We start from the raw sequence: 15,706 nt of genomic DNA on the forward strand, positions 1-15,706 counted from the left end.
TACTGCCCATTGAAATACATTTAGCCGATCACATTCCGAGATAAACACTATTGGACCGCACCATACCGATGTACTCACCTGGAGGGGCGGGCCGGCCCCCGTTCGGGGGTGGGGTCCTGCGGGTGTGTGCCGGCGGGGCGTGGCCTGTGACGTGTGCGGTGTCCCCACATGGAGGTGGAGGAGTGGGGATGCCGTGCGCGTGCGGGGCGCGCGCGGCTGGCGCACATGCGCGCGGGCTCAGCCTCGCGGCAGGCCGGAAATGACGTCAGACGCCGACATCATGTGAGCCACATATATGAGACAGGATCATTTGGTATCCAGTTACCCCTGAGGAAGCCGCAGGAACGCGGCGATACGCCTGGGGACGCTTTCTCCTCCTTACTCAGATGGACTTGGGTGATATTTATCTGCTATGTTACTATTTTACTCTGCTGATGCTAGCATGTTTGATCATCCATTGTTGACCTATTGATCTGTACTATTTGCACTTTGCCCACATGCATTGCCGGACTGTCAGGCATTAGTGAGGAGGATGACTCTGTCTTATTTTTACAGAGATAGGATGGCACATTAGGTAGTGCCCTTTTAGGTGTTTTTAGAGCATACCAATAAACATTTTCATGTTTTATCTTTATAAGTGATTGGTTTCTGGTTTATAACACTTACCTAGTAGTTTGTTTAGCATGCTGTGCAATTTCAGTGTTTTTTCCACATATATCATATATTAGTGGAGAGGCTATCAGCTTTATATACAGAATTATTCAGACTGAGCGCGGGATTTAACTTTCAAATTGTGTCGCAAGCTCAAGCACTTAGATGCACCACTAAAAAGATGGTGAAATCTGTCGGACCTGAGCGGGGAAGCGACACATGAAGGATATTGGGCGCACGATCTTAGTGAATCGCAGCACAGTGCATTATCGTCAGACAGTGCACTTTAGGTGAACTCCAGCGGGAATGTAGGTAAATGGGCCCAATTTTCTCCTTCACTTTCATACAACAATGCTGCAATACCTCTCATAACCATTATGAAAAAAATGGCATTTTCAAATATAAATCAGTCTGTAATCTGACGTAGAGGCTGCAGTGATCTGTGCTGCATCCTTTCATCAATTTATCAATGAGGGTGCCAAAAATGGGATCTCAGCAATCTAATATCAATGGTCTTTCGTAAGAAAAGGACATTCATTTAAAAATCCTTCTTAACTCCTTACAGACAGCAGTAATTTCCAGCGTCATCTATGGTGTTTGCCTAAAGGTATAATTCCTTTATTTATATATAGCGCACACAGATTACCAAATCAGTTCCTGTCCCCATGGGGCTCACAATCTAATCAACCTACCAGTATGATTTGGAGTGTGGGAGGAAACTGGAGGACCCGGAGGAAATCCACGCAAACACGGAGAGAACATACTAAACTATTTCAAATTGCAATTTTTTCTTTTTTACGTGAAACTTTGTCTCTTCTTACACTTGTTTTTAGATAACAATTACTACTTCTTTTTACTTATTCCTACAATTTGCTAACATTTGGAAAGTTCAGTAAAGTCTGTCATAAATCATGTACTCTACAACCTCAACGGTGCATGCTCTAACACTATGATATTTACTCAGGACAGATCTAAGGACATTTGACCGTGACTTTCAGTAGATCATTGAATTAGGTCATCTTATTATTGTGTACCATGTAACCTAAGGAATCGGACATAAAGATAAGCACAGAAGATTAGATGCATAAAAACATATTCTCATAAGCACTAAACAGTCCCCATTGTTGGAAGACCAGATAACACCATCTTCTATGTAGGAGGAGTCAAAATTTAACACCTTGATGTCCCTCTTTGTATGGAGAGTGTTCAGTTTAATTAGACATCGGGCAAAGGCGTATTTGGAGGCACAGCTGTAGGCTTCTACATTACAGACTTCTTCAAACATCATGTCAAAGTATGGGTTGTCCTGCAAAATAGTGAGCAAATGAAGAACAACATGAAGAGCAACATTTGGTAGGTTATGTAGGATTATTTGTTACTTAGGGCACATCTCCTTTCATTTGTGAGTAGTTAAAGGGAACCTGTCACAAGATTTTACCCCATGAAACTACTGGCTCTATCACATAGGGCATGAATGTCCTTTCTACTTTAGTGGTTTAAGAGGGTCAATTCGGAAACCTTCATCTTTGGTTCTATAGTATCTAGAAACATGCTTTTTGTGTCATAACAAAGATAAGAATCTCATCTTTCAGATCTTTTAGGCTTTTGGAGCTACAGAACCAGAGATACAGGCAGCTAAATATATAGTTGGAAATGCAAGCTGCAAATAAAGATCCAGTTCTCTCCTTTTTTTAACTACCTGTATTCCCAGCTCTGTACCTCACCGAACCATAAACCAGATGTGATATGAAAGCTTAGATTCTTATCTTTAATATTTAATTGTTGAATATCTACTATCTACTATTTTTTTAGATTTTAGCTTTATCATTGCCTCGGGTAATTGGTTATCCATAAAATCAATAAATTCATATGGCAAACTGGTGGCTACTGGTGTGCCAAATGCATAGACCCAAGGAAGCTTCATCAAGATTGTGCAACTGCCAGATGACTCTACCTTGTCATAAAGAAGAAGAACAACTTTTGTAGTATATCTCCAAAGGTTATGATGTATTTATGTATCCATGTATAAACTTTTCCTTCATAGGCGTACAGCATAATGGAAACAAATAAGCTGCATATGGAAGAAAGTTCTGTCTCTAATCCCAGCTATAGGAAGCTACTGTATAAGTCAATGTACAATGTACAGGGTAGCTACATTTACACAATCACAAAAAGTTAAGAGTATTTTTCTTTCTGGTGAACTTTATGGAAAACTTAAAAAGTAATTGGAAGTATGGAATAATGACTTCCCCATCTTATTTATGTAAACAAACACCAACCCTGGTCGCACTCCCACAACAATCTTAAAGTGCAGTAACTTGTCATGTGACCTTGAGCATCAATTACAGCTTGACGACAATGTCTCATGATGTTCACAAGGCCTCTAATTTTCTGCTGAGACCTCTCACTCTACTTGAATGGAAGTCTACAGGTTATTGAGGTTCTGGTGTAGAGATACAAGTCTCTACTTGTACAAGCAACTCCCATTCCATTCCCTAATGATGCGACCTCAATAAATTTTTCATCCATGAAGACGCAATTAGGACTGTGTTGTTGATGCACAATGACTGGATTAATGATGTTATTGGCGCAGTATGGGCTTGTCACTGTACCATTCACAAAGTTCTGTACTAACTAAACACATTTGAGACTTTCATCAGTGAACAGTAGTGAGGCCTGGTCCTTCGTTCATGCAAGGTATTGACACCTGTGCCCAGTGGTGTGGTCAGGTACCCCTAAAGGTTGCCTAGCACCAGGACTATGCTGATCGTTATATGACTATAACGATTTTGGTGTAATGTGACTCTTGGGTGAGGCTTCCCTCCATTACATCCTACTTTAAACCTCACAATGGGAAGGTACTGTTGATAAATTGTTAGTTGTCATCTTGGTCTCATAATAACAAAATGTGAGCAGCATGATGAGGAATACTGTTTAAAAAACATTTCTAATTGAACCAGGAAATTCATTGGTCCATACATGGGTCAAACACCTGTTGTGAATTTTGCTGTTAAGCTCCTTATTAAACAACAAATTATGCAACATTTATGGAAACAGTGTACAGTAGGGCATGTGCATTCAAAAGTTTAGAGACTGTCACATTAAGTTCACATGTAAAGTGTATAGTACTTGTTAGATTCATCCTCAACCTTCTCCTTCAAGCCAAATATCCATAAATGTTTTGTGAGTAGTATATAAGTGACACCATAGAGAAAGCCTGTTTCCAAGGAGCATAGCCTATAAGGTTCCCTACTGTTTAGCTCAATCTGATATAAGGAGATCCCCACCAAAAGTGTCATCAAATTGTAAAACTGTCATACATGCGTGGTAACGCTTGCCTTTTACCAAAACCCTTCCTGAATTCTAAGGGGGGTCAAGGGCTGCATTTAGCACCCCCAAAATATATCAGCTACAGTCTATAATTTGGTTCTTGTCCCCTGTATGTCATTCATGCATGTAAGATGTTTTGTGGTTATGAATAAATGTAGTAGTAATATACTTACGGTATCTGGCTCCTTGCCATCAATGAACTTCAGATCTTTTAGAAGCCATATCTCGGACACTTCATATATTTCATCTATACAAGCTCTGTAGTGTTTCACCAAGGATATATGAACTTCCTCCTCCTTAGCCACTGGAAGATAAAATTCAAGTTACACAGTGTCTGTAATGATATATAATGTACATGAATCATCATGCCTGAAATATTCAACGACTTTAATGTTCCTCCTGGGACTCTTTCAAGTGGCAATGAAAAAGACTTGATTATGTATAGATGTCTTTTGTCTATAATTGATCTCTTGTTCCAGATGTCAGGTTAGTAGAAAATCAACAAGGACAGAAACTATCTTTTTGTTATTTGGATACAACTGTTTGCTTTAATCAATTCCTACTGATTTTTTGGGAACATTTTCCCCTATAACAGTGCAAAAACTTATGCCTCAAAGTTACAGTTCTATATAACAATATTATTATAATGGAGGGCACACAGACATGTGCAGTGAGCCCTGATACTGAGCTCCCCAAACAAGCCTTACCTACTTCCCTCAGCGTCCCCTAACTGCCATAGGACAACTAGAAGGCAATCCTTCCTATCCCCATCCAAAACAGGACAAAAATAAAAAGGGAAGCATACACAAAAAACAGGTTGCAAAAGAGATAGCAATGAAGTACAGAATTTTATAAGAGTAGTCTAGACAGTAGCCAAGACCAACACGACAGCAATGCAACACAATAAAGGTTGGACTGAATGGGAACAAAACACTTTTATAAGACCAGAACCTCTTCTCCAGGTTGATTGGAGCAGAGCTCTCTAAGTCACAACAGTTAACTGTTGCTAGACCAGATCAGACTGAAGGAGTATATGGGTATGGTGCAATCACAATCATGTGTGTTCACACAGGCAGATTACATGAAATATAGAGACAAAATCAGTGTCTGCTCAGATGGAAACCCTGGACTGAGGATGGTGCTGGCACAGATGTTACAACTATCTAGGGTGTTCAGCAACTAAAGTGCAGAAAGTTGGCGACTCTTGGGGGAACTATAAGAAAAAGTATCAACATAGCGAGGCTCCAAGATCAAAAAACTTTCAGAATGGCAAACAACTTTTATTAATTTTAAATAAGCAGATTTCTCCCCCAGATGAGACCCAATTGATAATATAATAAGTTGATGAACCCTTGTTTATAGCAGTAGTTTGGCGACTCTTGGGGGTGGATGGAGAAAGTATCAAGATAGCAAGGCTTGTTATAATAATATAATAAGAGAAGTGATGCCTTTAAGGTATTGGCCACTAATGCAATAGTTTACTGGGGTAAAATTAAGGTTCTGGTATACTTTCTCTGTAGTTGCGGGTACCACTTCTTTATTGGTTGGCAGGGAGTGCCAAGGACAGAGGGGACGTTCGTATATACAAAAGTGCACAGCACTCTTGATCCACCGAAATCCAGCAGGACACAGGAAGTCCTGAGTCCTGCTGCCCGGTGGTAGCGCGATCCAGGGTTCCTGCAGACTACAGAGAAAGTTTACTGTGGAAAAATACAGACTAAGTGATCACAGAAACATCAACATTTAAAAAATAAATTGTGGTGAGGAGAAAGCGATGCATTATACAGCCACCGTAGCACCTATAGGGTACTTGTACATGAATTTACTGCACACAAGGAACCTTAATCCTTAATATGAAAGGACATGATTCTTTTTCCAGCATATAATGTTAGCAGCTTGCTTACATCACTTATTTGGTCTCAAATACCTACTCAGCAGATAATTGAAGTCTTTAAGTGAACAGGTTTGACCAACCCTTCCAGGGGTTTAGGCCTTTAGTAATTTTTCTTCCTGCAAGATATTAATTATCTGCTAAGTGGAATTCTTTTCTCCACTCTCATCTTGCAATGGTTAGCTTTCTACTAAAATACTGTCCCTGAAGACTCACCTATATTTAGGTAGTTACAAAGGCTTAGATCTCTTGGCCACAGATCAATAGAATCTTGGACAAATACTGTACCTATCCCATTATTATTTGCTATCAACTTTGTAACTTTTGTAGCACTACAAAGGCAAAAGTGATTGTAAGAAAAACTTTGGGGGTATTAAACCCTCAAAATCACAAGTAATGGAAAACACTTTAGTACAGTAGAGTGGATCCACTGATCCACTTAAAGGGAGTCTGGGTAGTCCACCCAAATAAGCATCTAGGTATATTGGGGGGTCTGGTTGTGCCTGCTGATGCACACGACTTCCTTTTTCTATTTGAACAATGGCTGATAAGCTTACACTTTACACAAGGGTGGACATCCCAAAGAAATAACATGCAGAAAGATGTAGACAGGTGCACCATTGGGCAGAGCTCCACCCACAGTGCACCAAAAGGTTAATTTGCATTTAAATGAAAATATTTTCATAAAGGACAGATTGCTGGGAAAGGTATCTTGGTAAGCCTCATTCCCTATACAATGACAGTTCTACTTGTGAGAGGATTTGTGGATACTGGGTGTTCTGTGTTGGCTTTGAGACATGAGTCCACCATCCACTAGGCAAGTTGAGCCCCACTTGCCTCAGGCAGCACCACCTGCAGCAAGATGGGGGGAGCATCAGGGGTGCAATCACCTGTTATAAAGGAGGATTGACACCTAAACATATAGGGGCACATTTATTTACAGGGTCACAGAAAGTGCATTGTCCGACTCTTATGCACCGTGCCACGATTCACTGAGATTGTGCGCTTGAATCCATGAATGTGACGCTTCCCTGCTCAGGTCTGACAGAGTTAACCATCTTTTTGCGGTGCATCTTAGGGCTAGCGAAACTATTTAAATCCGTGCTCAGTCCGGCCGTCGACACGCCACCTAATTTGTGTTGCATGGAGGCCTGCTGCGCCACAATAAGGGTTGCATGCGCCGCAATCCCAGCGCACGCGCTTCTTAAATACCTGTGCAAGCCGTTTTAGCCCTGAAAACAGTTCACAGTCCGACAAAAGTACAGCACGACCCTTAGTAAATGAGCCCCAGAGTCTCTTGACACCCAATGCCAGAATGGATGTGAGACGCTGCTTGGAGAACTGACCTAATTAAAAAAATATCCTGATATATTACTTCTGGATGTGGTTTAGGGGCCGCCAATCTATAGTTCACTTCAGGCAGCAGAGAGGGAATATTTATCCTTGCTTTGGTAGACAACTAGCCTTAGGATTTATACAATGGGACTCATTTACTAAGGGTCGCAGACCGCAGTTTCTTCGGACTTTCTCTCTTTTTGCGGGGATTACTCGGCTTGGACAGGTATTTAACAGGTGTCTGCGCCAGAATTGTGTCGCACACACCCATTTTCAAGTGACAGAAATGGGGAGGGGGGCGCGTGCCGTCAGACCATCCGACTGATTCGGACTGAGCGCAGGATTTAACTTTTTAATTGTGTCTCAATCTAATGCACTTACATGCACCACGAAGAAGAAAGTGAACTCTGCCGGACCTGAGAGGGGAAGCGACACATGCAGGATATAAGGCGCATGATAATGGGCCTAAGGGACATGCACATGTTTTCTGTTGGACTTTGCACATCCTTTTCTGTGCAAACTGCTTGCACAGGTTTTTAGGAAGTGTCCATGCCACATTTGTGTCGTACTACACTGAAGAGGGTGTTCCAGTGCTCAGTCAGACCGTGCGCCAGATTTAACATGCAAAGTCCGACAGAATTGTGTTGCATGCCCCATGTTAAAGGTGCACAAAAAAATAGTTGGTGAATTCTGCAGGAGCAGTGCATGGGGCGCCAGATTCAAAAAGATTGGGTGCCAAAAATCCTGAACCTAGCGCCCCCTACACTATACACAGGCAAACTGCACATAGTACAGACTGCACTGTTCTTAGTAAAAGTGCCGCCTTGTGAAACCTTCTTTTACATATTGAAAATTGCAATGTTTTTGTTGCCATTTCAAGGTTTACTTACATATTAAGGCTGCATTCACACTACAGTATGGGGGACGTATATACGGCCGACGTATATGCGGCCGATATACGTCCCCCATACACTTCTATGGGCTCGCGGCGCCCTACGAGAGCGGTACGGTGCAGCAGATGTGCGGCACCGTACCGCTCCGTAGCCCGGGAAAAGATAGCACATGTCCTATCTTTTCCCGTATTACGTCGCCGCGGCCACACATCGCTATGGAGAGGGGCGGGGGTGAGCTGCGCTCACCTCCTCTCCCCGCGCTGCCGTGTGCCCGCCGTGCTACGGTGCGGCGGGCTCACGGCAGTAGGAATGTAGCCTAATACTGTTTCGAAATGTCTTGTGTTTTAAAGCTGCAATGCTAAACCACAAAACAGATTGTTTTCAATATTTCATTGAAACAACTTGACAGCAAAAAGAAAAGTATTTGTAGCATTAAGCTATAAACTAACTATAAAGCTGTTGAACAGAAAGCTATAAGAAAAGCTATAGAAGTTATAGATGTATAAAAGCTAATGTGCTTCCATGGGGTATAGTAGATAAAAGAGGAAGATACATTTGGCTCATGTTGGCTTAGGTGCACCATAGGGTATTATTTATAGCTGAAGCTGACATCTCTCTATTTTTACAACTGACTGGATATGGGAAACGTATAAGTGCTTTAAAATGTGAACTGCAAACTTGTAAAGATGCCATGTGTGTGGACATCAAAAGAAATCAATGTCTTCATTCAGTTAACCATTCATTGATTTCTAGTCAGCAGCAAATGTTTAATCAAAATGTATAACATGCATAAGCCATAAAATAGAAAAGTCAAAAAGTGTCAATTTCACCAACTAATAGTGATCTGCATTGAGTGGTACAGTAGCATGAACAAAAAGGAAATGATCTTTTATTCTACTGGAAGAGAGAATATAAAATTGAGGTTAACCTTATTTTTAAAAATGTAAGAAATTTCACATCCAATTTTAAAATAAAATGAGAGAATTCTCTTTAAGACTACCAACCAAATTTGCATTGGAAATTAATCTTCTAGGGGGTTGGTTCATTCCAAGAAGATGGGCAATATGCATAATTTGTGTGAACTGAAAGTCATGGGAAATCTAGTATGGATTCAACTTCACACTGTGACATTGCTTTGAACTATCAGTATAAATTTACTGTGTGTTACAAAGGCAAACAACTTTCCAGAATGAAATCCAACAATCTACCTGAATCGACATTGATACATAATAAAATGAAGTCACTTAAAATGATTATAAATACTGCAAGTGAAAGTGAAGCTTTGACATACATGATATATTACCTGAAGCACAGAGATAAAACCTCTCCTTGCTTTTGGACTTTGTCTCGATGAACTCACACAAAGTGTGTCCTTTAGGCTTGAAAAGTTTTTTCTCCATGTCTTCCTTTAAGAGTGATGACATATCCAGTTGTTGATTGTCTTATGTAGTTAACAAATAATCCACATTCATAAGAATGATCTCCTCCTCGTCCCTCTATGTCCTCTGTAGGCCTTTAAGAACCATAGAACAGCAGCACCTTATCAGCTTCCAAGCGTCTGAAGAAGACCAATTTCATGGAAGTCTTTGTAGCCGATATCCTCTACGTTTATGTTGGTTGACCTCTTGCGCGCAAGGAGTTTGCATGAGAACTCATATTTTGACGTACATAGAGACGCAACTTGAACGTTCTTGTCATTTGTAGAGATTTTTAAACTCCAAAATGGGTGAAAAGGAAAGCTGTTTAGTTTCCATTAAAATAATCTGTTAACAGCTGTCTTGATGTATTGATTCAGCTCCTCTTCCATTAAGACTATTATTACAAGTAGCAAATGAAGGCAGGGCTGTCTTTTATACTGCTGAACACTTAACGCTTCCCACAAGTCTATACCCATGACGTTGCCTTAGAAAAAGGAGCCAGACAATTCCCAGTCCAAAACCGCTTTTTAAAACCATGCAGCATCCCTTGCATTATCACTAAGAGCACCACTTCATGAAACGAGCTGTATTCATTTATATTCGGCACTGCCCTTCACCGGGGGCCAAGAGTTATTTATTAAGAGACACTCTCTTGGTATCCAAAATCAATTTTCATTAAAAGTGAGCACAACAGTGCAGTATTTCTCCCTATGCTTCACTTTCACATACCCTATTCAACACTCAATCCGTTATTGTGGATATACGATCCCGTTGTGTGAACTGGATCTATATTACTGCAATGTAAAGTCCTCCTCCATCAATTATATTTAGTACTTAGCAATGAGATTGAGTTCCTAGGATGGTCGATTGAATAATAATGTGTTATTTTGATTAGATCAAGAGAGGAAGAATATTAAATCATCATAACAGTACAGCGATGGAAGGCCACTGTAGTAAATCCTATTATCTATGATTTCATGGAACAGAGAATACGCAGCACACTTCACTTAAAGTGTAAGTAAATATTTGAAAAAATTGCACAAATTAATAGTGCGGATGATAATAGTAAACTTTGTAATGCACTTTATTTAAGAAATATATTCCTGTGTCCTTCTTTTCCTTCTCCTTTGTTCCTTGTTTAAGCAGTTCCTACAAATTCTCACCTTCCTTCACTGAGAGTTCAGACATCAAAGAAGCTGATAATGTTCTTAATGACTTAACTGTTTACATACAGTCCCTGGAAAGTGATATATTCTCTATTCCAAGACTTAAAGATGCTATCTTTATCTGTTTTAAAAGGCTTTCATATGCTCACTACAGGAAAAAGAGCAGAAAAAGACATAGACATAGAAGCTGCATTACAATAGAGTTTACTATTATAACTTGCTCTATTCATTTATAGTTCATTCATAGTTACTCTTTAAAACCAAAGAAGGATTTCTCCCTCTTTCACCAGGAATTTAAGCATAAAAAGCATTAAAAGCATAACAGGAACAATGCTGGTACATGGGAGCTAGAGCAATGTAAGTACATTGGGGCACATTTACTTACCCGTCATTTGCGCGATCCCCGCTGTGCATTGTCCGATGATCATGGACTCCAGTGTGATTCACGTGCGCCCGATTTCCTGCTTGTGTTGCTTTTCTGCTCAGGTCCGCTGGAGTTTACCATCTTCTTCCCGGTGCATGTAAGTGCTTGGCTTGGGACACAAATTCAAATGTTAAATCCTGTGCTCAGTCTGAATCCAGTGGATCGTTCGTTGGCCCGCCCTCGATTTGTGTAGCATGAAAGCCGGCACCAAAATCCGATTGCGTGCGTCACAATCCCCTTTTTAATGCGGCGCAAAATGGTAATCATCAGAATATCCAACGTTTGTGCGGTTCGTGGACCCTTAGTAAATGAGCCCCATTGTCTTATTTCATTAAATCTCATCTGGCTTCTGTGGGTTTTACAGAATAGGTAGCTGATCTTCTTATATGTATTATCCATGGCCTCCTTTCATCTAAAATCCACTTTTTAGTTCATGCTATTTAGCCAGAAGGGCCTCTCCCCCCTGGCACTGTGACTGTAATAATCTTATATTTATTATCCATTGCCTTCTTCCTTTAAAAATAAACTTTTACTATTATGTTAATATGTTAATAAGCCTAAATGGCTCTAGTGGGTGTATCCAGAGCCCATCAGTGCAGCAGTGTAACAGGTGTCACGGGTGCTCCAGCGATCCCTGGTGCACCCGTGCCCCTACGTGTGCCCCCCATCCGGCCGCTGCTTCGGACTCACCTGTCCTGGCTCCTGCTCCCCAGCGGAATGCCGAGAACGTGTCCCCGCCTCCTAGGGCGCGCGCACGACTGTAGGAAATTTAAAGGGCCAGTGCACCGCTGATTGGTGCGCTGGCCGAAAACCATCTCCTTATAATTCCTGCCTCGCAGGATCTTTGTGTGCCTACACCATTGTGAAAGCTCTCCTGCGATATTCCTGCGTTCCTGTGTTTTCCTGCATTCCTGTGTATTTCTGCGCTCCAGTGTGTTTCTGCTTCGTGTTTCTGTGTTACCAGAGTCCCTCCGTGTTCCTGTGTTACCAGTATTCCTCCATGTTGCTGTGTTCCTGCGTTGCTGTGTTCCTGTGACCTTGCATCTCTGCCGCCTGCTCTGACCTTTTGCCTGGACCTGACCACGAGACCATGATCTCCTGCTAAGGTACCTCGACCTCAACTGCCTCCGCGGGCTAGTCGCACCTGTGGAACGACCTGGTGGTACCTTGCCACAGCAAGTCCATACCGTTTTGCGGCAGGCTCTGGTGACCAGGTGCCACTTAGACTCCGGTCCCAGGTGTTAGCTAGTACCATCTCCCGTGGTGGTCTAGAGGATCCACTGTGCCTGAATCCCGACAACAGGCTATTACAATGAGGCTAATAGGTTTCGTTAATAGGGGAGTGGAGACCTATTCATCTCATTGTGACAACCAGTGAAAAGACATCACTGAGGAGCCCTGGAAACAGCCACCAGAACCCCTCAGGCTAATTAGCATAATTTTAAAGGTTGATTTTAGAAGGAAGGAGGCCATGAATAACAAATATAAGAAGATATCACAGTCACAGTGCCTGGGTCTATGAGTAAGTGCCCCTGGTTTATCATGATGTTAGATTTGATTTTGATGGTAGATTTTCTTTAATCCTATCTTTCCCAACATCCTATTCAGGGCTTCTCTTGAGCTGCACCAATTCTCTGGAATTCCCTAACCTGGACTATCAGACTAATATGCTATCACCAAAACATCAAACGTGCTATTAAAACCTCTCTCTTTGTTAGGCCAATTATATTAGCTAACTCCAAGCACTCTGCATGCACAATGTATTCTGTGAATATAGATGGTGGTTGGTGTTTGACTCATGAACCATTATTTATTCATTTATATATTTATTCTGATACCGCATAAAAAATGTCTGGACCATTAAACGCTTCTACCATGTCATCCCTTTGTCCTTACAGACTGTAAGCTCTTGTGAAGAGGTCCCCCCATTCCTATTGGTTTATCTGACCATGTTATTACTCTGTAGCGTTGTCTTATTTGTACAGGCAGTCCCCGGGTTACATACAAGATAGGGTCTGTAGGTTTGTTCTTAAGTTGAATTTGTATGTAAGTCAGAACTGTATATTTTATCATTGTAATCCCAGCCAGAACTTTTTTGGTCTCTGTGACAATTGGATTTTAAAAATGTTGGGTTGTCATAAGAATCAGGATTAACACTAAAGCTTCATTACAGACGCCTGTGATAAATGTTACAGATGTTTATTGTAGCCTAGGACTAAAGTACAATAAATTACCAATATCCAGAGGTCCATTTGTAACTAGGGGTCGTATGTAAGTCGAGTGTTCTTAAGTAGGGGACCGCCTGTATATGTCCCCCATGATCTGTAAAGCCCTGTAGAATACTATGGCGAAATATTAAGATTTTTTTATTCATTGAGTATTCCACACTATTGAGTCTATATAAACCATTAAGTATCCAGCACTGCAGTAAACAAACACATCTAATGTTTTGTTGGTCATGAGCCCAGTATAGACATGTAAACATGCTAATACATGCATATTATATGTCTGCATAACAGCTCTGGTCTCTTAAATCTCTTGTTCTGGGAAATAGCACTTTCTGAGCAGGCGAGTAGTTGAGCAAAGCTTTCTCAGGTAATGGGGCTTATTTACTAAGGGTCCATGGACAGCTGAAAGGCCTCTTTCACTAGCCTCAGTGAAACAGAGACACATCAGTAGAGTGGGCTGCCACCAACTGCCCGTTTGATATAAAAGCGGTCCGTAACGTCATTATACTGTATTGGGTGAGGAGTCAACCCAGTAGCATGTCTAACCAAGACACAGATTTGGGAATTCCTGGATTGAGATAAAAGAACAACGCAGGTAAAATTTTATATGTAATTGCCTTAAAGGGGTTGTCCAAGTTTTGAAAAAAAAATATATGTGGCCGGGAGCGGGCTGCCTAAAACAATAAAGCTGTACTTACCTTCCGGTGCCCTCCGGTATCCGGCGCTGCTGTCGCTCCGGTCCGGGCGCCATGTAAACAAACATGGCCGCCGGAGCAGCGCTGCATTCAGCTTCCGGCCGGACCCGACAACCTTCCGGCCCCCATACACAATGCTGTGTATAGGGACGGATAGGCGTACCCAGCCACAGCCGGCCGAAAGCTGAATGCAGTGCTGCTGCGGCCATGTCTGTTTACATAGCGCCCGGACCGGAGCGACGGCAGCGCTGGATACCGGAGGGCACCGGAAGGTAAGTACATCTTTATTGTTTTAGGCAGCCCGCTCCCGGCCACATATATTTTATTTTTTTTTAAACTCAGACAACACCTTTAAGGGCACAAAACAGAACACCCAATAAGATATCTGTACAGTTTTATTACAGTGTAGATAACAAAAAGAACCAATTCACTTATTCAATTCTAGCTTCTCACTGGGAGGTTATAGGATCAGGTTTATGGTGTCATCAGATCCGCCTGGATCTCTGGATTCTGTTGAGGCATGACCCACTTCTGTATATCCCAGAACTAACTGAGACCAGGTACGCATGCGCCCCGCTGCCCTGATCCCAGACATGTATTTGGCCTTGGGCTGGGATGGACCATAACTGGCATATGGACTTCTTGGATTTATGATTCTTTGTCTCTTTGTAAAAAGTGGAAGGAATTCTAAGAAAGGTGTCGTGCTGCCAGATCTATGAAAGTGTTAGGGCTTACTCCCCCCCCCCCCCCCATGCAGGAAACAACACACTCTATCTTGTCTTCTATTGAAGCCTATACCTTCCATAGAGGTCATTAAGGTACCGTGTATACTTCAGTATAAGCTGAGTTTTTCCAGTGCAAAAATGTGCTGAAAAAACCTAACTCAGCTTATACTCAAGTCCTTAAAAAAAGAAAAGTGTACTCACCTCCCCCCCCCCCCCCCTGGCATTTCCTCTTCTTTCCATGGATTTTACGGCTTTCGCTCAAGTCAATTGCTCAAGTCATTGGCTGATGTAATCAGCGAGCGATTGAAGTCATGGTGCGTGCGACAGCAGGGGCTATACTGGGGGCAGGGGCTGCAGGCTATATACTGGGGGCAGGGGCTACGTTCTATATACTGGGGTGCAGGTACTGCTGGCTATATACCGAGGCCAGGGGCTGCAGATTATATACTGGGGGACAGGGGCTAGCTATATACTGGGGGCAGGGAATGCTGGCTATATATCGGGGTCAGGGGCTGCAGGCTATATACCGGGGGCAGGGGCCACAGATTATATATTCGGGGAACAGGGGCTGCAGGCTATATACTGGGGTAGGGGCTGCTGGACATATAATGGGGGCAAAGAGCTGGCTGTATACTGGGGGCATGAGCTGGCTGTCTATATACTTGGCTATATACTATTTTCCCAGTTTTCTTGTTAAAATGAGGTTCCTAGGATTATACTCAGGTCAGCTTATATATATATATATATATATATATATATATATATATGGTATTCAGGATAAGGCTTTGGGGGTTGGGACATGTGCAATGCATTGATGAACAAGACACACTGATACTATTTCCTCTCTTGCTGTGTATTTTATATTTTCATCATACCAGTACACATCTCATGTGATGCAGCCATTGCTTGTGCAATCCATTGACGCTATCCACTTTGCACAATTCCTAATT

The 15,706-nt window shown here is 42.0% G+C and overlaps 1 protein-coding gene across 1 annotated transcript; it reads right to left on the bottom strand.

Annotated features, from left to right (window-relative positions):
- Positions 1–1,266: 1,266 nt before the first annotated feature.
- EXOC1L (exocyst complex component 1 like) lies at positions 1,267–9,899 on the bottom strand. Its single transcript, XM_072132010.1, has 3 exons — positions 9,404–9,899; positions 4,155–4,285; positions 1,267–1,957 (listed from the first exon to the last, which is right to left on the bottom strand). The coding sequence occupies exons 1-3, from the start codon at positions 9,522–9,524 to the stop codon at positions 1,694–1,696; spliced, it is 516 nt and encodes a 171-aa protein (XP_071988111.1). The 5' UTR covers positions 9,525–9,899; the 3' UTR covers positions 1,267–1,693.
- Positions 9,900–15,706: the final 5,807 nt, after the last annotated feature.

The sequence above is a fragment of the Engystomops pustulosus genome, chromosome 1 (assembly GCF_040894005.1).
Source record: "Engystomops pustulosus chromosome 1, aEngPut4.maternal, whole genome shotgun sequence".
Taxonomy (NCBI): domain Eukaryota; kingdom Metazoa; phylum Chordata; class Amphibia; order Anura; family Leptodactylidae; genus Engystomops; species Engystomops pustulosus.

What these genes read in the sequence shown, in the direction of transcription:
- EXOC1L (XM_072132010.1), bottom strand. Translation starts at nt 9,524, where the DNA reads ATGTCATCACTCTTAAAGGAAGACATGGAGAAAAAACTTTTCAAGCCT. An exon ending in GTTTTATCTCTGTGCTTCAG is followed by an intron (nt 4,286 to 9,403) that starts GTAATATATCAT and finishes TTTATCTTCCAG; the next exon opens with TGGCTAAGGAGGAGGAAGTT. An exon ending in ATGGCAAGGAGCCAGATACC is followed by an intron (nt 1,958 to 4,154) that starts GTAAGTATATTA and finishes ACTATTTTGCAG; the next exon opens with GACAACCCATACTTTGACAT.